A 21,621-nucleotide genomic window follows, 5' to 3' on the forward strand; every position below is an offset into this window, starting at 1 on the left:
GTTTCCTGGGAGTAACCTGGTCAAAGAAATGCAGCCTTTTTGTTTGATTATTCTCTTTATAATTTCATGCAGATGTCCAATTCATGCTAGCAGTTTAAAGATTGTTTGCATTTCTAATAAAATGCTAAAAGTTGCATTTCAGCTGGTTGATGAACTTTTGTCAAGGTTTGGGTTTAACCTATGCAGTCAGAAGTAAGCAGTACTGAGTTCATTGGAGCTTACTTCCAGGAAACCATGTACAGGATTCCAATCATGTTGATCCTAGCAAACTGAGTTATGACTTCATTTATGCTAATATGTCACAATCAAACCTAGAAGCTGCTCTGACAGATGATGTCATCTCTCCTGCTCTAGAAAAAATCCCAGAGTTGTGAGGTTCCCACATTCCTTCTCTGCTGCATCACTATTCTCATCTCATTACTTCCATGTCCCTCCCACACCACACCGTCTTCATTCATTTAGACTGTCTTGGGCCTTGCAGAAATATACTGCATATACTCCAGTTGCACAGGTTGACCTGGATAGGATGGCTGCTGACTATCTTGTGCTGGTACAAGAACACTGGCCTCCACTATGCATTAATGAAACTAGAAATCCTTGCACAACAACCATCCTATCCAGACCAGCCACTGCTTCAGGTTAAATAGGATCTTGGGCTGCTATTCTCTGTACACTTCTCACAGAATTCAGAATTTAGTTCAAACAGATGTACACAGGATTAGAATAATAAATTATTTTCCATAACGGGGTTCAACTATCAACTACAGTCCAATTGTAGAGTAAGAACATGCTTTTAAGGACTCTACATTGAAAAAAACACTTCAAAATAAACAGCAAGGATCAGTAACTAGGATGCAAGGATAGAACGAGAAGGGTAAAAGCTTATCTGAAATAGCCACCCACCCAGCCTCTGAGAGAGATGATAACTATTGCACTCATGGCCTGAGGCATCTGGCTGGCCACTGTGGGAGACAGGACTCTGGACTAAATGGGCCATTGGTCTGATCCAACAAGATTGTTAGGCTCTTACACTAGAAACCGCCTATCCCGAAAGCAGGAAGAGACGTCAGCTGAAAAGATGTGAAGAGGTACCATGGCTGAAGCTAATGCTCCTCAGCTGCTGTCGTTACCGCCGCCACCACCACCACCACCACCACCACCCCTTCCCCAGCACTCACCTCCCAACAACTTGGGCACCTTTCCGACGCGGTTCGTGATCTCAGCGGTGAGAACCGAGAAGTCCTGCTCATAGCCCTCAAAGTCGGAGGACATTATGGCAGAAGCGACGGAGAGGCCTGGATGACAAAAAGCAAGCAATAGCCAGCTGCGGAATGAAGGCAAGCGACGAGACCCTTTTCTTTGTCCAGCGGCCGAACGCGAAGAAACCAAACTCAACGCAGCCGCTTGCCGCTGCTCCTGTCACTGCCAGACTTCCGTGTTGAGCCCTATCAACGACATTCCCCCACGGAACCACCAGGCACGAAGTCAAGGTTCCGATATCCTCTTGGCAGACACCTCGCTCTTCGTCTCTCACTAGATCACCCGACCAACACCTTCACCGTTTCCATCTCCGACCCTTCTGTCTGCTTGGTTTCCAAGCAAGGAGAATGAATAAAGGGGCTAATTTGAAGCAGAGAATTCAGCTCCTCCGGAACATCTTTCCTAATCATAGAGTTTCATCGCTACTACCTAAGCCATGTATGAGAGTAAGAAGGCTTTGACCACAGGCAAAGCACCCTTCGCCTCGCCACAGAATTGTGCCTCAGATCCCGGGCTGTGCCCGATCAACAACATTCTAATATCCATTTATTCTGATACCATAGGAAATGTGCATGAGCGGAACATATTTTGAAGCGCACTTGCCAGGCTAGTGAGGTCGCACCGAAGTCAGGGCGGAATCGAAGGCTTATTCGTCCGGGTCCTATCAAGGTGCCCCGGGGAAGTGAAAATACAGAGCGAACGGGGGAGCGGCGAGCAGGCGGGTGTGAGGCACAGCTGACTGGCACTGTCTCAAGAGGACGTACCGGAGCTACTGGGTGACTGGGAAGGGATCAGACTTTTGCCCTGCGCCGGTAAGGCACCTTGTATGTGTCTAGGGCGCGAATGGCGATGAGTTTTGTCAAGGAATCCCGGAGCAGACCAGAAGGAGGGAGCGGCTGCCTCGTGATCTGCCTTCGCCCAAGTCTCCTGGCTATCCATTAGACCGCTACTTTTGCAACTAGGTTTCCGCTTCTCTTTCCGGTTTTGAATTGCTCCGAGGCAGGCAGACATCCAACAGGTGCCCGTTTTCTGAAGGAGATGAAGCGCCACATCACCTGTTGAACTCCTGCCTGTTGCACAGCGTTAAAGACACAAAAATGCTGGGAGGCTCTAGTCTAGAGGGTGAACTGCTTATTTATTCCTGAGTGGATATTTTAGGAATGCATTTCAAAATAATAGGGAGGACACCCTGATTATTTAGTTTTAATTAGCATGTAATTAAGTAGTTCATATGGAGAGACCACTTTCAGTTGTGCCATGGCAACAAGCCCAGACAAAATAGCCTCTGGCGACTTAGAGAAATTAGCCAGTGGCTTTTTTTAATGGCTCCCCTCCCCCTTTTTTTTCAAGCTGCCCTTATTACACTTGCAGTTGCACCACAAATTCTTGCTCTTGTTCTGTTTGCTTGCAATTGTGCCTGATGGGTGCTCAGGATCATTAAGGTGTTTGCAAAACAAGGAAGGAAGGGGCTTTGCCAAATTCCTTTCTGCACTCACTCAGTTCCTACAAAATGCAAGAGATTTACTCTGCCCTGTACCTAGCAAGAAGAAGCAGAAAATCCTTTTCCCCCCAAAAAAAAGTTTTATGTTTTTGTTCCTCCCATAAAAATGCATGTTCTTCCTCTCCAACATTTCACAGGCTTATGTTTTTAATCCAAAGGGTATTTGAAATTATTATTATATTTAAAATTACCTATTTTTCTCTCTCTGTGTTTAGGTGGGTTGTAGAGGCAGCTTTTCCTTCAGATGTTCATGCTAAAGAACTTCTGCACCTGATGATTCTACCAAATAACAGAAATGGCTTAACTCCAGCTACCTTGCACTTGCTATTTGGACATGTAACTATTGCTATAGAGGTGAAAACTTATGACAAGTGGAAACGTATACCTGAAAGGAATCACTTGAAGTAGGAACTTAAGTGGCTGCAAAATGGGGATGCTTTGTTCAGTTATCAGGTTTGAAAATCTCCATGAGCTGAAGAGACTGTGCCACTGGGGCCCCATCATAGCTCTCAGTGTAATAGCAATATGTTCTGCCATGGCGATGATTGATGCTGTTCTGTGGTACTGGCCTTTGGATACAACAGGAGGAAGTATCAATTTCATCATGCTCATCAATTGGACTGTTATGATTCTCTACAATTACTTCAATGCCATGTTTATTGGCCCTGGATACGTTCCCGTTGGATGGAAACCAGTAAGCAAATAATAGCATGAGATACTATTTGCCCCATCACTTCTTTTTGGTGATCACGGCATCCTTCCCAAACCAATGAGATTCTAGCCTAGAACAGGATCTCTGGACCCAATTTTATGAACTGTAGAATCATGTCAAGATGGGAGCTGAAGTTTCACAGAGCACAATAGGAAACTCATCCATAATTCAGTTACCATTTTGATCAATGTTGAGTACAAAATCAGCACCACACATTGAGGCCAAATTTATCACCTGGTGGCCTATGGTGATTAAAATTGCCTCCAGGTGACAAAGTGCACTCCTTAATGAAGGAGTATAGTGAGTATAGCATTAGCTGCCAATCAGATTTCTCTCCCTCTCTTAGGAGGCAATTTCAAAACCATTTTCTTGGAAAATATGGTTTAGAAAAAAATTAAACATGCTCCTGTTCTATGACTAAGGCCCACCTTCTTGGAAGTAAGTCCAAAGTGGGGCATGCAGCCTAATCTGATGTGTATTTCCTTAGAAATAATGTTACTGGGATTGAACAGGGAGGGAGGCATTGAAAAGCACAGGACAAATGCCTGGAGCAGGGACGGGAACATTTGACCCTCCAGGTTTCACAGGATTACAATTCCCATCACTCCCTGACCATTGGCCATGCTAGCTGGGACTGATGGAGTCAGAGTCTAGCAACATCTGGAGGGTCACAGATTCCAGGCCTAGGAGTTGGTCTGAGTTTTATCTTTTGTAGATTGGGGACTTCCCATAGCACAAGTGGAAATGTTCATGCTTGTTACTTATGGGATTGATAATTAGTTAAGCAAATGAATACCATATACTGCATTCTCCTGTCAGGTTGTTAGTGAAGTTTGTTAAGGATAATTGCCAGATGGGTGAAGGGTGAGATTGCCTTCTTATGCATACTTATCCCAGTTAGACATGAAGCCACACCCTGACAGAATAACAAAATGAATGAAAGTGTAGTAGCACATTAGAGACTTGCTCCTTAACTGCTTTTTTATGTTTTTGAGGAAAACTCTCAGGACTGCATCTATCTTCAGTACTGTAAAATATGCCAGTCTTACAAGGCTCCACGTTCACATCACTGCCGAAAATGTAACAGGTACTACTGCATATATATATATATATATATATATATATATATTGTTCAAATGCACGGTTGAAAACCGTTTAGTGACAATACCCAAATCTTTTAAAAATGGGGGTGCTCGTGGTCCTCAATTAGGCTAATGAGAGTAGAAAAGATTGTCCAATGATATTGTTGAACAGGACTATTAAACTTGAATTGCTTCTTAGGTGTGTGATGAAGATGGACCATCACTGTCCCTGGATCAATAACTGCTGTGGGTTTCAGAATCATGCCTCCTTCACTCTCTTTCTTCTGCTAGCCCCTCTTGGATGTATCCATGCAGCTTTCATTTTTGTCATGACCATGTACACTCAGCTTTATAACAGGGTAAGAAAAAGCTCTTGACATCTACAGAATTAATTCGCATCTGGAAATGTAGGCACTCCACACTTCTTTAACCTTACCATGTTTTACATCTGCAGTGGTTAAATAACAGGTAACATCTGTTGTATGATCAAATGCATGCTGTTCTCCCACTGATACAGCTGGAATCGCTTAGGAAGTATGTGACTTTTGCTTTGTCCCATGACTAGGCCATGTCTTCTTTATTTCTTCTTCTATCTGACCAGAAGCTAAACATTTCTTCTTGTCTACAGATAATATCATAAGCACAACTTAATACTGAGAATATACTAACACAATCAATAAATTAAACTTCAGTAGAAAAGAAGAGCAAATCAAACCATATTAAGAAGATATATAATTTGTAATGTAATCAGTGCATTTGAAAGTTATTTCTGAATTTGGTATATATCCTCCCCCCCCCCCGGGGGGAATCTGCCAAGTGCTGAAAGTGGCACATGGGCCAGATAGCGTGTGTGCTATCCATATAACCTTGGGTTACGATTTTTTAAAAAGAAAATGGAAACGCACATTTTAAATCAGCCAAAGATCTCCTGCAGGCTAGGTGTAATTCCTGAGAAACTCAACTTGTTTAGGTATGTCTTGCTGTAAAATTTCACAATGAATTTTGAGGCAGTGCAAAGATACAGTCATGCCAGCGGCAGGTTTCTTACTGTGTAACTCAGTTTGCTTTTTCAGTTGACAATTTGCTTGAACGTCTGTACTCTTCTTGTTTCCCTTTCATAGGTATCCTTTGGCTGGAGTTCTGTAAAGATTGATATGAGTGCTGTCAGAAGAGACCCCCGCCCAATCATTCCCTTTGGGTTGTCTGCATTTGCTGCGTCTTTATTTGCTTTGGGATTGGCACTGGGGACAACTATAGCAGTTGGCATGTTGTTTGTTATCCAGGTGAGTTTGATAGATTTCGTTACAAAGTGGCTAATGTCTGAGATTTTTGGGGCACCAAACCATGATGTCAGGAAGAAGAAAAGCAATTGTTTAAGCTGTTGCATTGCAAATCATCTTGTATTCTGGGACTTGTTTTGTCACTGAGAAGAACTCCTTTGAAGGTGCACTGTTGGTGCCAATCAGCTGACTGGTGCTGACAGCACACCTTCAAAGGGGATCACATACAGCCACATCAGCTGATCAGTGCTAAGAGCAAAATCAGCTGCACTAGGGAATTCCCAATGGAAAACTTGCTAGTGCAGCCAATTCAATCCATATCTCTACCTTCTCCACACTAGATTTCACATATGGCAGTACTTGTTGGGCAGGTCATCATGTTTTGGGGAACATTTTCTTGTCAGCCTCATTAGGACCCCTCCCAGGCCTAATTAGGCTCATGGGTGGAGGTTCCCCATTGTTGATATACAGGTGAACAATTTAGATAGGAATGTAACTGTTTGCATGAACTTTTAGAAAGTTGCTTTTCCCATATGTCAATTTTGATGATATATTTCATCCTTAAGATCGGGGGGGGGGTCTGCTTGTGGTTCCCACTAGGATTTGAGTGGGTAGTGCCCTTACTCTGGAATGAAATCACCCTAAAAGTTGATCTGTCTTCCACATTGTTGGGTTTCAGATGTCAGCTGTAAATATTTTTACTTTCCCAGTCTTTTGCAGTCTGATAATAGAAGATTTACTCCTTAGCAGAAATGCAGATATTTGGGCTTTACTAATTTGTCATAGCTGTTTTGTATATGTTTTTGGCTGTATATCTTGTATATTGTTCATATGTTTTGATGAATGTTGCTCTGAGCTCTTTTGAAGAAAGAATGATCTATAAATATACTAAATAAACTTAAATAAATAAATGTAAGACATACCAATGTTTCCCTGTAGTGTTTTGAATGCAGATCCTATTAAGTAATTTTCAGTTTGGCCACTTGTTGCACTTCTGCAGATATATTAATCTCTCTTTCTTTCTTTCTTTTTTTAGATGAAAGTTATTTTAAGAAATAAAACTTCAATAGAATCATGGATTGAAGAAAAGGTAGGCTTTTATTCTAATGCATCTTAAAAATATATTTTGCCCTAGAGATGCTGGTTCTTTATTTTGTCTCATATATTGTTTTTCTCTTTCTATGCATGCTAACATATAGCCAAACAATAGCTTACACCACTCCAGTTCCTATTTCTATGACTTAACTACAGCCATAGGAGCTTGTCAAACATCTTCTAAGCCTGGAATGAGGAGCCTTTGGCCCTCCAGATGTTACAGGACTACAGTTCCCATCATTCCTTGACTGCTTGCTGGCACTGATGGAAGTTGGGAATCCAACAACTTCTGGAGAGCCACAGGCTCCCTACCTCTGTTCAAAGCAGAACTCCCTGTAAGATGATTCAGACAGGAGATAAATGCACGCATCCCTGTCATCAATCAAGATGGTGGCGGAGGCATCAGGCCCTTAGGAAAACCTTGGCCGCCATCTTGGTTGATGGCAGACTTACGCCCGCAGCACAACAGGCTTCTGCATGCCTGGTGCTGCCCTGGCAACCAGCATTTACTTGAAGAGGTAGGCGGAGCATGTTGCAGGTGGCTGTTGCGGGTCTGCATGGTAGTGGGGGGGTGCCTCTGAACTCCCTCCCGTCATCCACAGCGTGGATTGCAGAAGCTACCACTATCCACCCACCCTAAGGAGGGGCCCTGTCTGGAGGGCACCAGGGTGGGGAAGGCTATACTACCCAAACACCCAGAGCAGGAGAACATACACTTTCACATGAGGTGGAATGTTTGTTTTGTGTAGACATTTGCTCTCCTTTTGCATATAGAGTAAGCAACACCATTTCCTGTAAAAGCTATTGCTTTGCTTTTCCACTTGAAACAACAAAAACTCAATTTTGAACTAAAGGTATTTGAAAGCTTATGTAAAAGTGCACCCCGATGGGGAAAAAACTAATTAGATTTCTTGGAATGTTTTATGTTCTGAGTGCATTTTTTGGTTTATACAAAAATAACTGTTAATGAAAAGTGGTAGAAATTTGAGGACAATATTTACTACTGTGCACATGACAATGTCCTAGAAAGACTAGGTTACAGGTCTACATCTCTGTAAATTGTGCAGTGAAAGCTACACCAGGGGAATAGTAGTACTCCCCCCAAAGAAAATCTGGGTGAAGGCTAAGTATGGTCTCTCTAATAGTCTTTTTGCAGGCATGGGGGCTTCTGTATACACTCTGACAGCCTTTATCAGTGAGGGCTCCCCTACTCCATTCAGTGGAAGGAAACCTTTATGTATGTGAAGATTGATAAAAACACAGCTTCCCTTTCCATTGAATTGATTGGGGTTTTGCAACACATAAGCAATCCATAGACATCAAGATAATAACGTGGGAAGCAGCTCCAGAAACTGAAAGTAGAGTTTTAATACCCACTGTCACAGTATCACTAGAGGTCAGTATAATAAAAAGAATTCCAGGCTTATTTGTATTAGAGCAGGCAGCATAAAACTTCTTCAGCATGTCCAAATGTATTGGACCTCATCACTGTGACATATAAAAATTATGTTCCTCTATTCATCTCATTTAACTGCTACTATCAGACAAGTGGCTCTGTAAGTGTGATAGTGGAAACCATTCTTTATGTATATCCCCTAATTGTATTTGAATTGGATTTTTTTTTTATTAGAATAAAAGCAAAAAAAAATGTCCAAATGTAGTGAAACATTTGCAGCATACAAAAGTTGCTGAAGTTAGGCCACATTCACACCATACAGTTATTACACTATTATTCCACTTTTAATTCATGGCTTCCCCTAAAGAATCCTGGGAAGTGTAGTTTGTGAATGGTGCTTAGAGTTCATATGATATTCTTATTCTGCTCAAAGAACTACAGCTTTCAGAGTGGTTTAACAGTGAGCCCCTCTTCTGGGGATTGTAGCTCTGTGAGGGGAATAGGGCATCTCCTAGCAACTCTCAGCACCCTTCACAAACTACACTTCCCAGGATTCTTTGGAGGAAGCCATGACTATCTAAAGTGAAACAAAGGTCTGATATGGATGTGGCCAGGGACAGGCAGTCCCTCTTCTCACTCTGAGAATTGTAGTTTTTTGAGGGGAATTGGGGTCTCCTAACAACTTTCAGCATCCTTCACAAACCACACTTTCCAGGTTTTTTGGGGGGGAAGCCATGACCATTTAAAGCAGAATAATATTGGAATAAATGTATGATGTGAATGTGGTCTTAGTAAAAACAGAGAAGGTGTGATACTGAAATAGAAGCACTTGAGGAGAATTTTCTAGTTAATTATATTTTAAAAAACTAAAAGCTAGCACATTTTTAATATTCTACTTTTCAGGGGATATTTCAGATCCAATTCCACATCCATCTCTCTGGGCAAGGCTTGATTAATTTAATATAGCCTGCTTTGGTCTTCTTAATTCTAAAGAGAACCTAAACCTACAATCATTTTGTTCTTCATCTGAGATCCCAAGTCTGCCGAAGAACATGCAGCTTTAAAACTTTGCAATGTATTACGCTGCATGTAGAAAATGTAAAATTTCACATCCAACTTGCTGCTCTGGGCTCCTTTGAGAGGATAGAAATTTAATAAGTAAAATAAAACAAGCCTTCTCAACTCTGTTGCATCCCATTATGAAGAGTGAGGCTGACCATCTGTCTACTCATCTTCTACGTCTCCCCTCGTCAACTCCCTGTAATTGCTGTGCTGTTCAGAATTCTCTCTCCCCACCAATTGTTTATTTGTATTATTTGTTTAACACTGCTTTTCACACACACACAATATCCCAGAGCAGTTCACACTATAAAAGACAGAAATATAGCAATATATTAAAAACAAATACCACTAAAACCCACCAATATAATCGACATACAGAAAACAATAAAAACAATCTAGAAGCAGCAGCTGCAGCTCAAATGGCAACATTAATTCACTGCCCTCCTCCATAGGCTTGTGTGTCTTAAACTGACGTCTGAATGTCATCAGTGAGGGAGGCAGATCTCCACAAAGGGGGGAGGGTTCTACCACCAGGGCTACCACTGAGCAGACTCTATCTGACATCACTACACAGTGAGTCATGAATGCTAAAGAGACTGTGAGGCAAGTGTCTTCTGCAAATAAGAGGCCCAACCTAGCAGATACAGGGATGGATGCACCACAGTTATTTAGGCCATAAGTCATTTAGAGATTTGTACATTAAAGTCAACATCTGAAATTGGGCCCAGTAGGAAAATCGGCAGCCAATGCAGTTGCATAGGATTGGTGTTATTATTCCTTCCTGCCACACCACTCACAGCACATGCAGCCACATTCTGCACCAGCTGCAGCTTCCAGACTCAAGGGTACCACAACATAGAGCAGATTGTAGTAGTCCTGTTGCGAAATTATGAGAGAATGGGTCACTGCAGCAGGGCTATCTCTTTCCAAGAAGGGCTGTAGCTGGCATATCAGCTGGAGCTGAAAATAGGCACTCCTTGCCACTGAAGCCCCTTGGGTCTCAAATGAGAGGGCTGGATCCAGGAGTACCTCCAAACTATGTACCTCTTTCATGGGGAGTATGATTCTGGAAGAGACCATCTTACCAATTCCCAGACATGAGAACCGCCCACCAACAGTGTCTTCGTTTTATCAGGATTCAGTCTTAGTTTATTGGCTTTCATTCAGCCCATTGCTAGCTCCAGGCATCGGTCCAGCACCTGCATAGCCTCACTGATTCAGATGATGTGAAGAGAGAGCTGCGATTCATCAGCAAACTGATGATGCCACACTCCAAATCCCCAAACAATCACTCCCAATGCCTTAATATAGATGTTAAACAACATCGGGGACAAGATGGAATTGTACAGGATCAAAGCAGGTTCCCCAGTGCCATTTCTGGTAATAGCCCTGCACATAAGAACAGAACCAGCATTAATACCATACTCACAACTCACAGAACCACTCCAGGAGGATACTATGGTTGATAGTATCAAAAGCTGCTGAGAGATCAAGGAGAATCAACAGGGTCTCTCTCTTTCCCAATAAAGATCATCAACCAAGGCAATTTCAGTGCAAAAACCAGGCCTGAAGCTAAATTGAAATTGTTCTAGATAATCAGTTTCCTAAAAGTACACCTGAAGTTATCGAGCCACCCCAATTATCTTGTCCAGAAAGGGAATATCTGCCATTTGGTGGTATTTGTCAAATGCCTCAGGTCCAGGGAGGGCCTCTTGAGGAAAAGGCGCACCACTGCTTCTTTTAAAATGGACGGCATTACACTCTTCTGCAATATGGCATTTACCATTCCCTGGACCCACTTCAACTCAATCCTATTAGCCAGAATAGGCAAGGTTCAAGAGAACATATGATCAATAACTGAAACTGATCCAATACACCTGGCCCAGGGGATGCACTAAGCCTCCATTGACCCTTCCACAGCCATGCCATCAAGACTTTAGTGGAGATGATTAACTTTCATCTCAAACCACTCTGCAAATTTTCTATATGAAGTTCCAAGAGCTCTGATATTCTCAAATGCAGATCAGATGACACCAGCCCATGCACAACTCAGCTGGGTGGCACACTGAGGATACAGTGGTGATAGTGAAGTAAGCCCTCTTCACTACTGCCACCACACCCAGAGTAGGCACAGTTATGTGCTCTCACCTGTGCTCAGCCAGCCTTTCTATGGGACTTGTGCCACCTGCGCTCCAGCTGTCATTTAGCTTGTATTGACCAAAGCGCCTCAGAAAACCAAGGGACCAGTTGGTCTCTACAAGGCCGGAGACACCACAGGAGCAATCATGCCAGTGGCCCTCTCCATTCCATGGCTAGACTAAGACCCCAGAAGAAGTGCCAGCCAGGTCAACTGGAAAATCCCTCAGATTCCATATGTCTCTGGTATGAATACTGTTCTAATTGATTCCCCTCTCCTGTAGGGAAAACTCATGACTGTCAATCCAAACCTCATTAGGTTGTGATCCATGACCACCTGTTCTTAACAATAAAGTTGTTTTCATTGCTTTTTAATTTACATTTGTATTGCCTTGTGAGCTGTTTTGTGAAGGCTTAGGCCTTAAAAAACTAGTTGTTGTTGTTGTTGTTATTCATTACCAGCCCTTCACCCAAGGTTCCCAGGGTGGATTACACCAGTTTAAAATACATACTTAAAAGCAACCCAACATCACAACAAATAGGGTAGGTCCTAAAAAACACATCTCGGTTGTCAAAAGCCAGGGTATAGAAATGTGTCTTCAGCATTCACTGAAAATGAAACTTTACAGCCAGATGCACCTCTGTGGGAAGGGAGTTCACAACTTATGGGCTGCCCCAGAGAATGCCCTCTCCCAGGCCACCACCCCATGAGTTTCTGAGGGTGGTAAAACTACCAAAAGGGCCCGCTCTGCTGATTTTAACACCCAAGAGGATTTGTAGCGAAGAAGGCAGTCTTTCAGATATTTGGGACTTAAGTCATTTATGGTTTTAAATACTAATGTGAGCACCTTGAATTGGGCCAGAACCGAACTGGCAACCAAGGCAGCCATTTGAAAACATGGGTTGTATGAGTTCTAAAGGGAACCCCAGCCAGTGATTTGGCTGCTGCATTTTCAACCAGTTGAAGTTACCAAGTCATCTTCAAGGGCAGCCCCACATAGAGCATTGAAGTTACCAGAGCATGGAGTACTGTGGCCAAGTCGTCTGTGTCCAAAAGCTGGCAAACCAGCTGGAGCTAGAAAAAAGCACTCCTAGCCACTGAGGCTACCTGACCCTCCAGTGACAGTGTTGGATCTAGGAGTATCCCAAGCTGCAGACCTGCTCCTTCAAGAAAAGAGCAATCCCATCCAGAACAGGTTGTCTCTCCACCTCCTGGACACGAGAACTCTGGACACCAAACACCTCTGTCTTTTCAGGATTCAGCCTGAATTTATTGGCCCATGTCCATCCTACCACTGTCTTCAAACACCAGTCCAGCACCTCAGCTGCCTCTCCTGATTCAAATGGAATAGAGAGGTAAGAGTTGGGTCTCATCTGCATATTGATGGCACCTCACTCCAAATCTCCTGAAGGCTCCCAGTGACTTCATATAGATGTTAAGTAGCATGGGAGAGACAAGATGGAACCCTGGAGAGAACATAACTACTTTTTGGAAGCGATCCTGGAGGTATGAGCAGAACCACTGAAGCAGTGCCCCAAATGCCCACCTCTCCGAGAAGCTCCAAAATGATACTGTGGTCAATAGTATTGAGAGTTGCTGAGAGATCAAGGATAACGTACAGGGTCATATTCTCCATATCTGTCTCCCAACGATGCCATCAACCAGGACGAGTAAGGTGGCTTCAGGGCCATGGCCAGGCTTGAAGCCAGACTAGAATGGATCCAAGTAATCAGTTTATAGAATACTAAAAGCATGCTAGAAGATGGAACTCTGCCATCTTCTCAAACATCTTGCCCCAAAAGGGGATATTTGCTACTGGGTGATAGTTGTTTAATACTTCTGGGTCCAGGGAGGTCTTTTTAAGAAGGGGATGCACCACCGCCTCCTTCAAGGCAGATGGTACCTCCCCCTCCTTTAGTGAAGCATTAATCATTGCCTGGACCCACCCAGTCAACCTCTCACGGCTAGCTCTAAGAAGCCAAGATGGGCAAGGTTCAAGGTAGCGGGTGATCAGCACTAGTTCACAATAATCAAAGTTGCTACTGCAGCCCTCTGAGGGTGTCAGAGCAGTTGCTGTCTTTGCCAGATGACAAAAGCCCATTCACTACATGGAAAAACTCTGCCAGATGCCTACTTGTGGATGCAGTGATGAAAGAGAAGTAAGCTTTCTTCGCCACCCCCTCTGCCACGTGGTAGGTACAACCCATGTTTGGTCAGGTTTGGAGTCAGATTTATGCCATCTGTGCTCCACCTTCTGACCCACCAGTTTCATCGCACTCAGATCACTGGAGTACCAAGGTGGCCTATATGCTCCACAACAACAGCGAGGGCACTCAGGACCGATCATGTCAATACTCTATACATCTCACCGTTCCACAGTGAGACAAGAGCCTCAACAGGAGCACCTGCTGTGTCAGCCAGAAAAATCCCCAGAGCATTCAGGAATCCATCGGATTCCATCAGTCTCCAAGGGCAGACCATCTCAAAGGATCCCCCACCTTTGCAGAGTGGAGTAGCTACATTCAGCCCAAACCTTATCAGGGAATGATCCATCCATGAACAACAGACTCACAGCGAGTCCCCCAGTCAACAGGCTGAGGGTATGCCTGGCCACATGTATTGGGCCATTGATGTACTGAGACAGCCCCATGGTTGTCATGGATGCCATAAAGTCCCAAGCTGGCCCATTTGGGGCAGTCTCAATATCTAGGCAAATAAACTAGACAATAGCTCCTTCCCTCTGCTTCCTAAACTAACCTGCCTCTTACCTTAGGTCCTACAGGTCTTACTCCTGATAGGTTTCTTTTGGCCTAGTAAAAGGTAGCAAACCTAGTGCCCTTGTTGGAGAACAACTCTTATCATCCTTGACCATTGGCCATGCTGGCTGGAGCTAATGGGAGTTAGTCTACAATATCTGGAGAACGCCATGTTGGCTACCCTTGTCCTGGCATGTGGGTTTGAGTGCTGGTTTTCTCTTTTTTTATGCCTGACATGCACATTTGAAACTTCTTCCTTTTAATGCCGCACTGGGATCCTGCTGGGAGGAAGGGCAGGATATAAATAAAATAATAAATAAATAAATAATTCTATTTCTGGTCACTGTCCTTTTCATTGGGAGTCGCATATGATTCCACCATTCACTCCTCTCTGCTTATTGTATTCTAAATTACGTTCAGAAATATCATAGACCCTGAGCTGTGTCTACAATTAGCTTTAGAGTTTTATTGTTGCAAATTGCATTGCATTTATGTACACCCCTTGCAGGCCAAAGACCGCATCCAATATTACCAAACAAGAGAAACCTTCATTTTTCCTTATGAGTTGGGAAGCAAGTGGAATAACTTCAAGCAAGTGTTCACATGGTCTGGAAACCCAGAGGGAGATGGCTTAGAGTGGCCCATGAGGGAAGGTTGCCATCAGTACAGTTTGACGGTAGGCTATTGTTGCTCTTCTCCCTCCTACTATGAAATTAACTTGAAATATATTGAAAGCTGAGAATCTGTACTCCTGTGAAATGCTGTCAGTGCTTTTAAATTTCTATCTCACCTATTTCTCCAAAGGCACTCAAGGCAGCTAAGAAACAGTAATAAGACAATAAAAAAATAATCTCATACACACACATTCAGATCAGTAAATTAACAATGGCCAACCCATTTAACAAATTCTAGCAACAAAAATAACAGAGCTGAGCCAGTTTAATCCTCCTTTTTAATCCTCCTCAACATAATCTCTTGCAGATAGAACAGCTGAAGCAAAAAGCTGACAAGCGAGTGAGAAGCGTGAGTATGCCTACAGTACCAGTGTTCTGGCACAGTTCACTGTAATGTCTGTGGACTTAGTATAATATATTAATGTATTTTTTACATTTTAAGATCTTGGGCTTTTATGTAACTTTTCAGTGATATTTTTGGGGAAACGTTTGTGCTTGGCACATGATAATGTCATCATAGTATAAAGGTGTAACTGATCAATAAGCTGTATCTGGTGCCCCCTCAAGTGTTTTGTGGCTCCAAGACACCCCCCATTGTGTGTGGTTTTTTTAATGGCTATTCCTGTAGGTCCCTGGCTATGACAACATAATGCCAAAAGGTTTTTTCTGGACCCCTGCCCCAAGCCCACCTCAAACATTTCAATTAAAAAAAAAATTACTGGCCGATTCCATTGGTCCTATGCTGTAATGACCAAGGTTTTTTTGTGACCCCACGACTTCTCCCTTTATTTAAAAAAAGTTTACATTTTTATTTTTTTACTTTTACTGAATTTAATCATGAATGTTAAAAACAATATAATATGCTGTAGAATAGCTGACAGAAAGGCAGCTTTGACCTGCCATTTCCATCATGGCCACTTTTACACTTTGGCCACACCATACAGCCCTTGGATAGTAGATTGTGAGTCACTGCAGCCTTCGGTCCAAGAGTTCGCCACCCCAAAATAAAGCAGCGATGGTCCTATTATAGAATAAAGCATTGGTCTTCTGTGACCTGACTCACAGTGGGTCACACCTGCAATGCCATGATTTGCCTTTTGGAGGGGGGTGGGGAGGAGAAAGAAAGATGGATGGGAGAAAGTGGGGAGGGGAAAGGAGAAGACAGGTCTAGATAATCTATTCGCCTAAGAGCTGCTTATACGAGTGGAATGTGCTTATGCTTGTACAAAGTGAGGCCCCCGATTACAGTGGAGTCCTCCTGTCAGCTGCAGCACCCTATGCTACATTCCATGCCATTCCTGAGAGCCTCCTGCTCCACAAGAGTGGTGTTACAGAGAGCAAGAGGCTAGAAAGCCTCATTCCATACCCAGAAGGATTCAACCTACAGTAAAAAGTAATAGAAAATTAGGGAGGGAAATACTTTAGGTCCTATATTGCATGTTACGTTTAACAAAGATTCTGAGTTTCGAAGGTTGACAGCCATAGATACAAAATATAGTGTGAGGTCTGATAAGATGATACTTGTCCTCATAGTTCCTAATCCCCATGGAGAAGATACACCCCATTGCACTCATTATCTCAAGAAATGCATTTTTACCACAATCTCACAAAATCTTCAGGTGCTGTGCCAAGTAATAGAAGACTAGAGTGAGGCCAGAACTGTTTGGGTCACTTAAATCTCTTGGTACGTCTTTCTTTCCACAGGAACATAAATTTGTACAAAATGTCTATGTAGGGTTGTATTTATTTTATTGGCATTGTTTATAGCCCCCCTTGTAACAAAATGTTCCACAGATACCTCACAAAATAACAATGAGATCAAAAAAGCATTTAAACAACATCAGCTAAGATCCAGAATAGTCCAAGAAAACGAAGTGCAGAGAATAAAAATAATCTAAACTGAAACAGAGTTAAAAGCTATATCATGATTCAGCAATATCCCCAAGGAACTATAGGAAGAACACCAGCACGAAACAGAAGTCTTGAGTTTTTTCTTGCACCATCTGTCCTTCCCATTTACTTGTGGGACACACTTGCCTTTTTAGAGGGATGCCCTTCTAAATTCCCAAAATGAAATCCAGGTGGCTTTTATTACATACAAAACATACATAATTTGAGGGACTGCAGGATGCATAAGAGCAAAGACCTGCTGGATCAGACCAAAGAAGACCTGTCTAGTCCAGCATCAAATTTCCCACATCAGCCAAGCGGGTGCTTATGGGAAGCGCACAAGCTGGATAGGAGGACAATTGCCTTCTTCCACTGTTGTTCCCTAGCAATTGCTATCCAGAGATTTGCTGCCTCTGATCTTGATAATTGCTATAGACATCATGACTACTAGATGTTAATAGCTTTAGTCTCCATGAATTATTATTCTTGCAAATGCAGTTGAACTTATAGTGACACCTTCACTTGATAACACTGAAAGTCAGGAGGTCACACATTCAAGAACATGTCACCTGTCTCAATTTTGCCATGTAAAATGTACTTTGTAATCAGCATGTTGTCAAGAAAGTCAATTTTACCACAATCTCACAAAACCTTCAGGTGCGGTACCAAGCAACAGAAGACTATAGTGGTGCCTGTTGCCCTCTTACAAAAGGCCTGAGGACCTTCTTTACAACTCCATGCAGTGAAGAACCTAGAATTTCACTTCACAAAGGGGATCGGGTTTTGGCCACCAGAGGCTTGAAGTTAGTACTCATATTGTTTCTTTGTTTTATCTTTGATTGAAAAAATGTGTCTGGGTGAACAATCATGCAGATCAATTTATTCATTATCTTTCAGACACTGGATGTACGGAGAGAAAATTGACTCAGCAACTGATGGTAATTTTATATTTGTTTGTGTGGGAGAGACACTTTTAAACTATAGCATCTCACTTCAATGGTATGATTCAATCCAAAACTTATACCCCAAATGCATTACAATGCTTCCAAACACAAAAGTGTAAGAAACAAAATCAGGTTTTGGCTAGAGAAATGGCTGTGAGGTCTGATACAAATAAAAATTAAACATTTGCTTGAACATTGGGCCTTCTCAGTAGCCTGGTGCCCTCCCGATGCTGTGGACTATAATTCCCATCAGTCCCAACAAGCTCCAGTCCAACATCTGGGGGGCACAAGGTTAACAAAGGTTAATCTAAGCACTAGGCCTTCTGAGGGCACTGCAAGACAAGCGAAGAGTAGCTTGCAAACTGCGTGTGAAACTTGCAGAAAAGGAGAATCAAATTAACACAGTCAGCTGGTGACCAAAACAAGTGCAGTGTGTTCAACAATTAACTGATCTAGGCTGGATTTCAGCAGAATATTAACTGCAGGATCACAAATTGGCAGGTATGCTATTTCAGTTATAGATTGTTTGATTGCTATGGTTTAATTTAAAGAACAAGGTTTAGTCCTTGATAAGGTGTACTTCTGGAGCAGGGAATAACCAGCAACAGCTAGAGAGCACCATATTTGGCTACCCCTGTTTTATAGTGACAGAGAGTGGGACAAAGATGCTTGCAAATGTTATGTTTTGTGGCTAATTTTTGCTGTTTTCTCTTGCTGCTAGATGGGATGAGAGTTAGAGGCTGGTTCCCAAGGAAGTGTGTAGAAAAATGCCTGTATGATTCTGAAGCAGATCAGCCACTGGGTGGAGAAAAGAAAACAAGATAGTCCTTTCCCTTTCTTGGTTTTGGAAATAGAAGCCTTTCTTTTGGATCACTGTCCTTTTACTTGAAAATGAACAATGTGTTTTTGTATGTTTTCGCAAGGATGGGTCTCCTAGTGCCATAACCTTAAATACCTTTTGCCATTTTTAAAATGGAAGAAGCCATTCCATGAATGCCTTTTGATATTAAAATTTTGCAGTCCAGAACATTGTTCCTGTTTTCCTTTGTATTTAATTCTAGTACTGCTCACTTTTAAGTATCTGCTCTTATTCATAATTGTTACATTCCTCAAGTTGGCTTTTTACCACCACCACCCTTTAAAAGCTGTAAGAGATATTGGGATGAGCAAATGCTAGTAAAAAAACTGGATACCCAGGATTATTTTTAATTTTAAAATATGGGTTTTTGTGAATCAAATAAATATGTATTTATGTATGATTTTACAGTGCATAGTGGCACATGAGCTTACTGATAAATTGCTGAAGAACTTTTGCAGTAAACTTGTGGTAAGGATGAGAAAGTTATAGTATTATAGTTGTCGTGAGCCTAAAGAGAATTGCATGTAGTACCTTCATTTAAGTTCTTCCTGTTTGCATTGATGGCTGAATGATGTGAAAACTGACTTTTAACAGGTTGTATGTTGATGAGAAGTATTTAACAACTGGTTGTTTCTTTCCTCTATGTTAAGCAGGTAGTCTAACTCAGGACCTCCTTTTCTTCTCTTTCCTATGCCAAACTAGTCCTCTAGTTGTGTGAACCTCTTCCTTGCAGGCCGCAGATGTTAAATCTGTTAGATACCCCTCAGCGTAAGGTGGTGTACAGTTAAAATACAAGAATCAAAGCAATAAATGCATGGTAAAACAACAGCACCAATAAAAGCCAAATGAACTATAAAAACAATTAAAACCAGTTCTAAAAGATGTTGTAATGTTTCAACAACTGAACTTTTTGCCTATGTCAAACAGGAAGAGTTAATACCAGTTACATTTCATGTGGGAGGGGATTCTACCTGTCTAATATCAAATGGTGGGAGAAAGAGAAGAGGGCCTCCATGGAAGATTGTAAAGTACAATCAGATTTATATGATAGGTGATCCTGCAAGTAGTTAAAACTCTTAAGAGCCACTGAGGACTGTGTAGCAACAACTATCACTTTGAATTATGCAACCAGTAAACACACTTAAAAACTGTTTGGTCATTCTCTATAGCAGCTTTATAGTATTTTGTACCAAGTGAAGTTTGAGAAGTCTTCAGAAGGTAGTCCTGCATGCATCACATTACAGTATCCTCCCAATTTAGAGGTTTCTTTGGTTGTATATGAAAGGCTGTCCTATAATATGAATGGTATGGATGAGCAAATTTGCTTACCGTGGTGGTAAGCCCAAAGACAGCGCAATTTGAAAGCTTGGTAACAAGCATCTATGCAGCTGTTGGAGAATTTTGTATTTCTCCTTGGGTTCTTTTGCTGGGGGCCCTTGAATAAAAATTTTGAAGACACAGGCTTGCAGCAAAAAGGTAGGCCTTTATTGGATGACAAGTGTACACTTGATCAGTCTCCCTCTTAGTGAGTGGAGAACTGCAACATGGCACTGGTTGCCTGGGGTTTTTATACATTTCAGGACAAAGACTTTAGCATCTACCAATCAGGATTTAACACATCAGAATGACAGACATGACAGTATTACACAGGCATTTGCATAGGTACTTTGTACTTTCTGCATCATGTTCTAGTGAATTTGGTGTTCTAATGAATGTGGCAATGTTCAGTACTTCACATGAAAGTACATTTTCGCTATGAGCTAACCATTTTAGTTAATGCAATCCTTTCTACGACTTGGAGAGTACAGGGATGTTCAGTGTTATCAATTGTTCAGAGTACAAGTAGTTCCAAACAAGCAGTCAGGGAGATAGCTCCATAGAGAAAAAGATCTGGCTTCCTACTAAACAATTAAAATGTTATGAACCTTTATAGCTTTATAGAAGAATACATTTTGCTTATTGTTTATGTATATTGAATTTCCCATTAGCTATACATGTATGTATATATAAAATTCCCCATCACAGCAAATACAGTTTAAGGATTTACAAATTCTCAACAAAATGGACAAACATTTCCCCATCACCTCACAAGTCAACCTTATTTGGTAATCCAAAATTCCAAGTTTGAAAAAAGGAGCATAACATATAACCTTATGGAGTATGTTGACCTTAAAAGGATTACATTAATGTGGGGAGGACATTTCCATCAAAACCTATTAATGACAGAAGCGTACACTCTGTTCAGAAGTAGTATTCACAGGAGTTTATTTGCCAAGGAAAAATTGGTATTTATTATTTGATTTATATCCTGCCCTTCCTCCCAGTAGGAGCCCAGTACTTAAGTTCTTAAGATTAGTGACATAAGCCCATTGCCACAGCTTTTCTTGTGCAAATGGAAAGTTCAAATGTTATAGAAGGCAAGCAAGACAATTTTCCATTCTTATCACTAGACAATTCCTTTTTTGGGACCCACAGATTACCCAAATTGGTTCATTTACCTCCAATTTCCCAGTGTTTCTGCTTCAAATCAATCTCCCCCATTAATCTGTTAAATTTTATCACAACTTATTTTTAAAATACTTCTATCCCACCCTTCTCCCCTACAATAGGGCAGTTAAGGTGGCTCACAATTGAATAATGTCCAATAAATTAACAAAACATTGAAACAGATAAAAATACATAAAATACAATTAAGAAACATAGGGGAGTGATACTAACAGAGGTAAAAACTAATAATAATAATAAATCAGTTAGAGGCTCTGCCTTTAGTCCCTCCCAAAGGCTCTCCACACCAAATGGTTTAGACATCTCTGTACATATGGGCATAAATGGTCCCTCGGGTACATTGGTCAGCTTTCTCCCCCAGATTAAATATCCTACTTAGTAACCCAGAACACACACTAGTTTATTATCCAAGCCAAAACTCTTGGGGTGCTTAGAAGAACTGGTGCCCATTTCCCTTCCGTAGTATTA

At 41.9% G+C, this 21,621-nt stretch overlaps 2 protein-coding genes across 11 annotated transcripts in view; one reads left to right on the forward strand and one right to left on the reverse strand.

The window, feature by feature from the left end:
* VTI1A (vesicle transport through interaction with t-SNAREs 1A) overlaps positions 1-1,806 on the reverse strand; it is a 396,691-nt gene extending 394,885 nt beyond the window's left edge. For 3 of the 6 annotated variants that reach the window (XM_061636007.1, XM_061636011.1, XM_061636009.1), the window contains exon 1: positions 1,179-1,806. In XM_061636007.1, the coding sequence (XP_061491991.1) occupies positions 1,179-1,272 (94 nt within the window). In that variant the 5' untranslated portion in view covers positions 1,273-1,806. The remainder of the gene's footprint in view (positions 1-1,178) is intronic. The other 3 variants (XM_061636008.1, XM_061636010.1, XM_061636012.1) reach the window with 3 other exon arrangements.
* On the forward strand, positions 1,456-19,049 carry ZDHHC6 (zinc finger DHHC-type palmitoyltransferase 6). Of its 5 annotated transcripts, none has more exons than XM_061636005.1 (11): positions 1,456-2,382; positions 2,977-3,115; positions 4,469-4,560; positions 4,755-4,914; positions 5,677-5,838; positions 6,872-6,925; positions 14,790-14,957; positions 15,263-15,304; positions 17,503-17,648; positions 17,743-17,783; positions 18,511-19,049. In XM_061636005.1, exons 2-11 carry the CDS (start codon positions 3,035-3,037, stop codon positions 18,612-18,614), a joined length of 1,050 nt encoding a protein of 349 aa, XP_061491989.1. In that variant the 5' UTR covers positions 1,456-2,382; positions 2,977-3,034; the 3' UTR covers positions 18,615-19,049. The 5 variants fall into 5 exon arrangements, with proteins under 5 accessions (XP_061491989.1, XP_061491990.1, XP_061491987.1 ...); XM_061636006.1 differs by having other exon boundaries at positions 1,456-2,278; XM_061636003.1 differs by having other exon boundaries at positions 1,457-2,072.
* Positions 19,050-21,621: the final 2,572 nt, after the last annotated feature.

The sequence above is a fragment of the Rhineura floridana genome, chromosome 7, assembly GCF_030035675.1.
Source record: "Rhineura floridana isolate rRhiFlo1 chromosome 7, rRhiFlo1.hap2, whole genome shotgun sequence".
Taxonomy (NCBI): domain Eukaryota; kingdom Metazoa; phylum Chordata; class Lepidosauria; order Squamata; family Rhineuridae; genus Rhineura; species Rhineura floridana.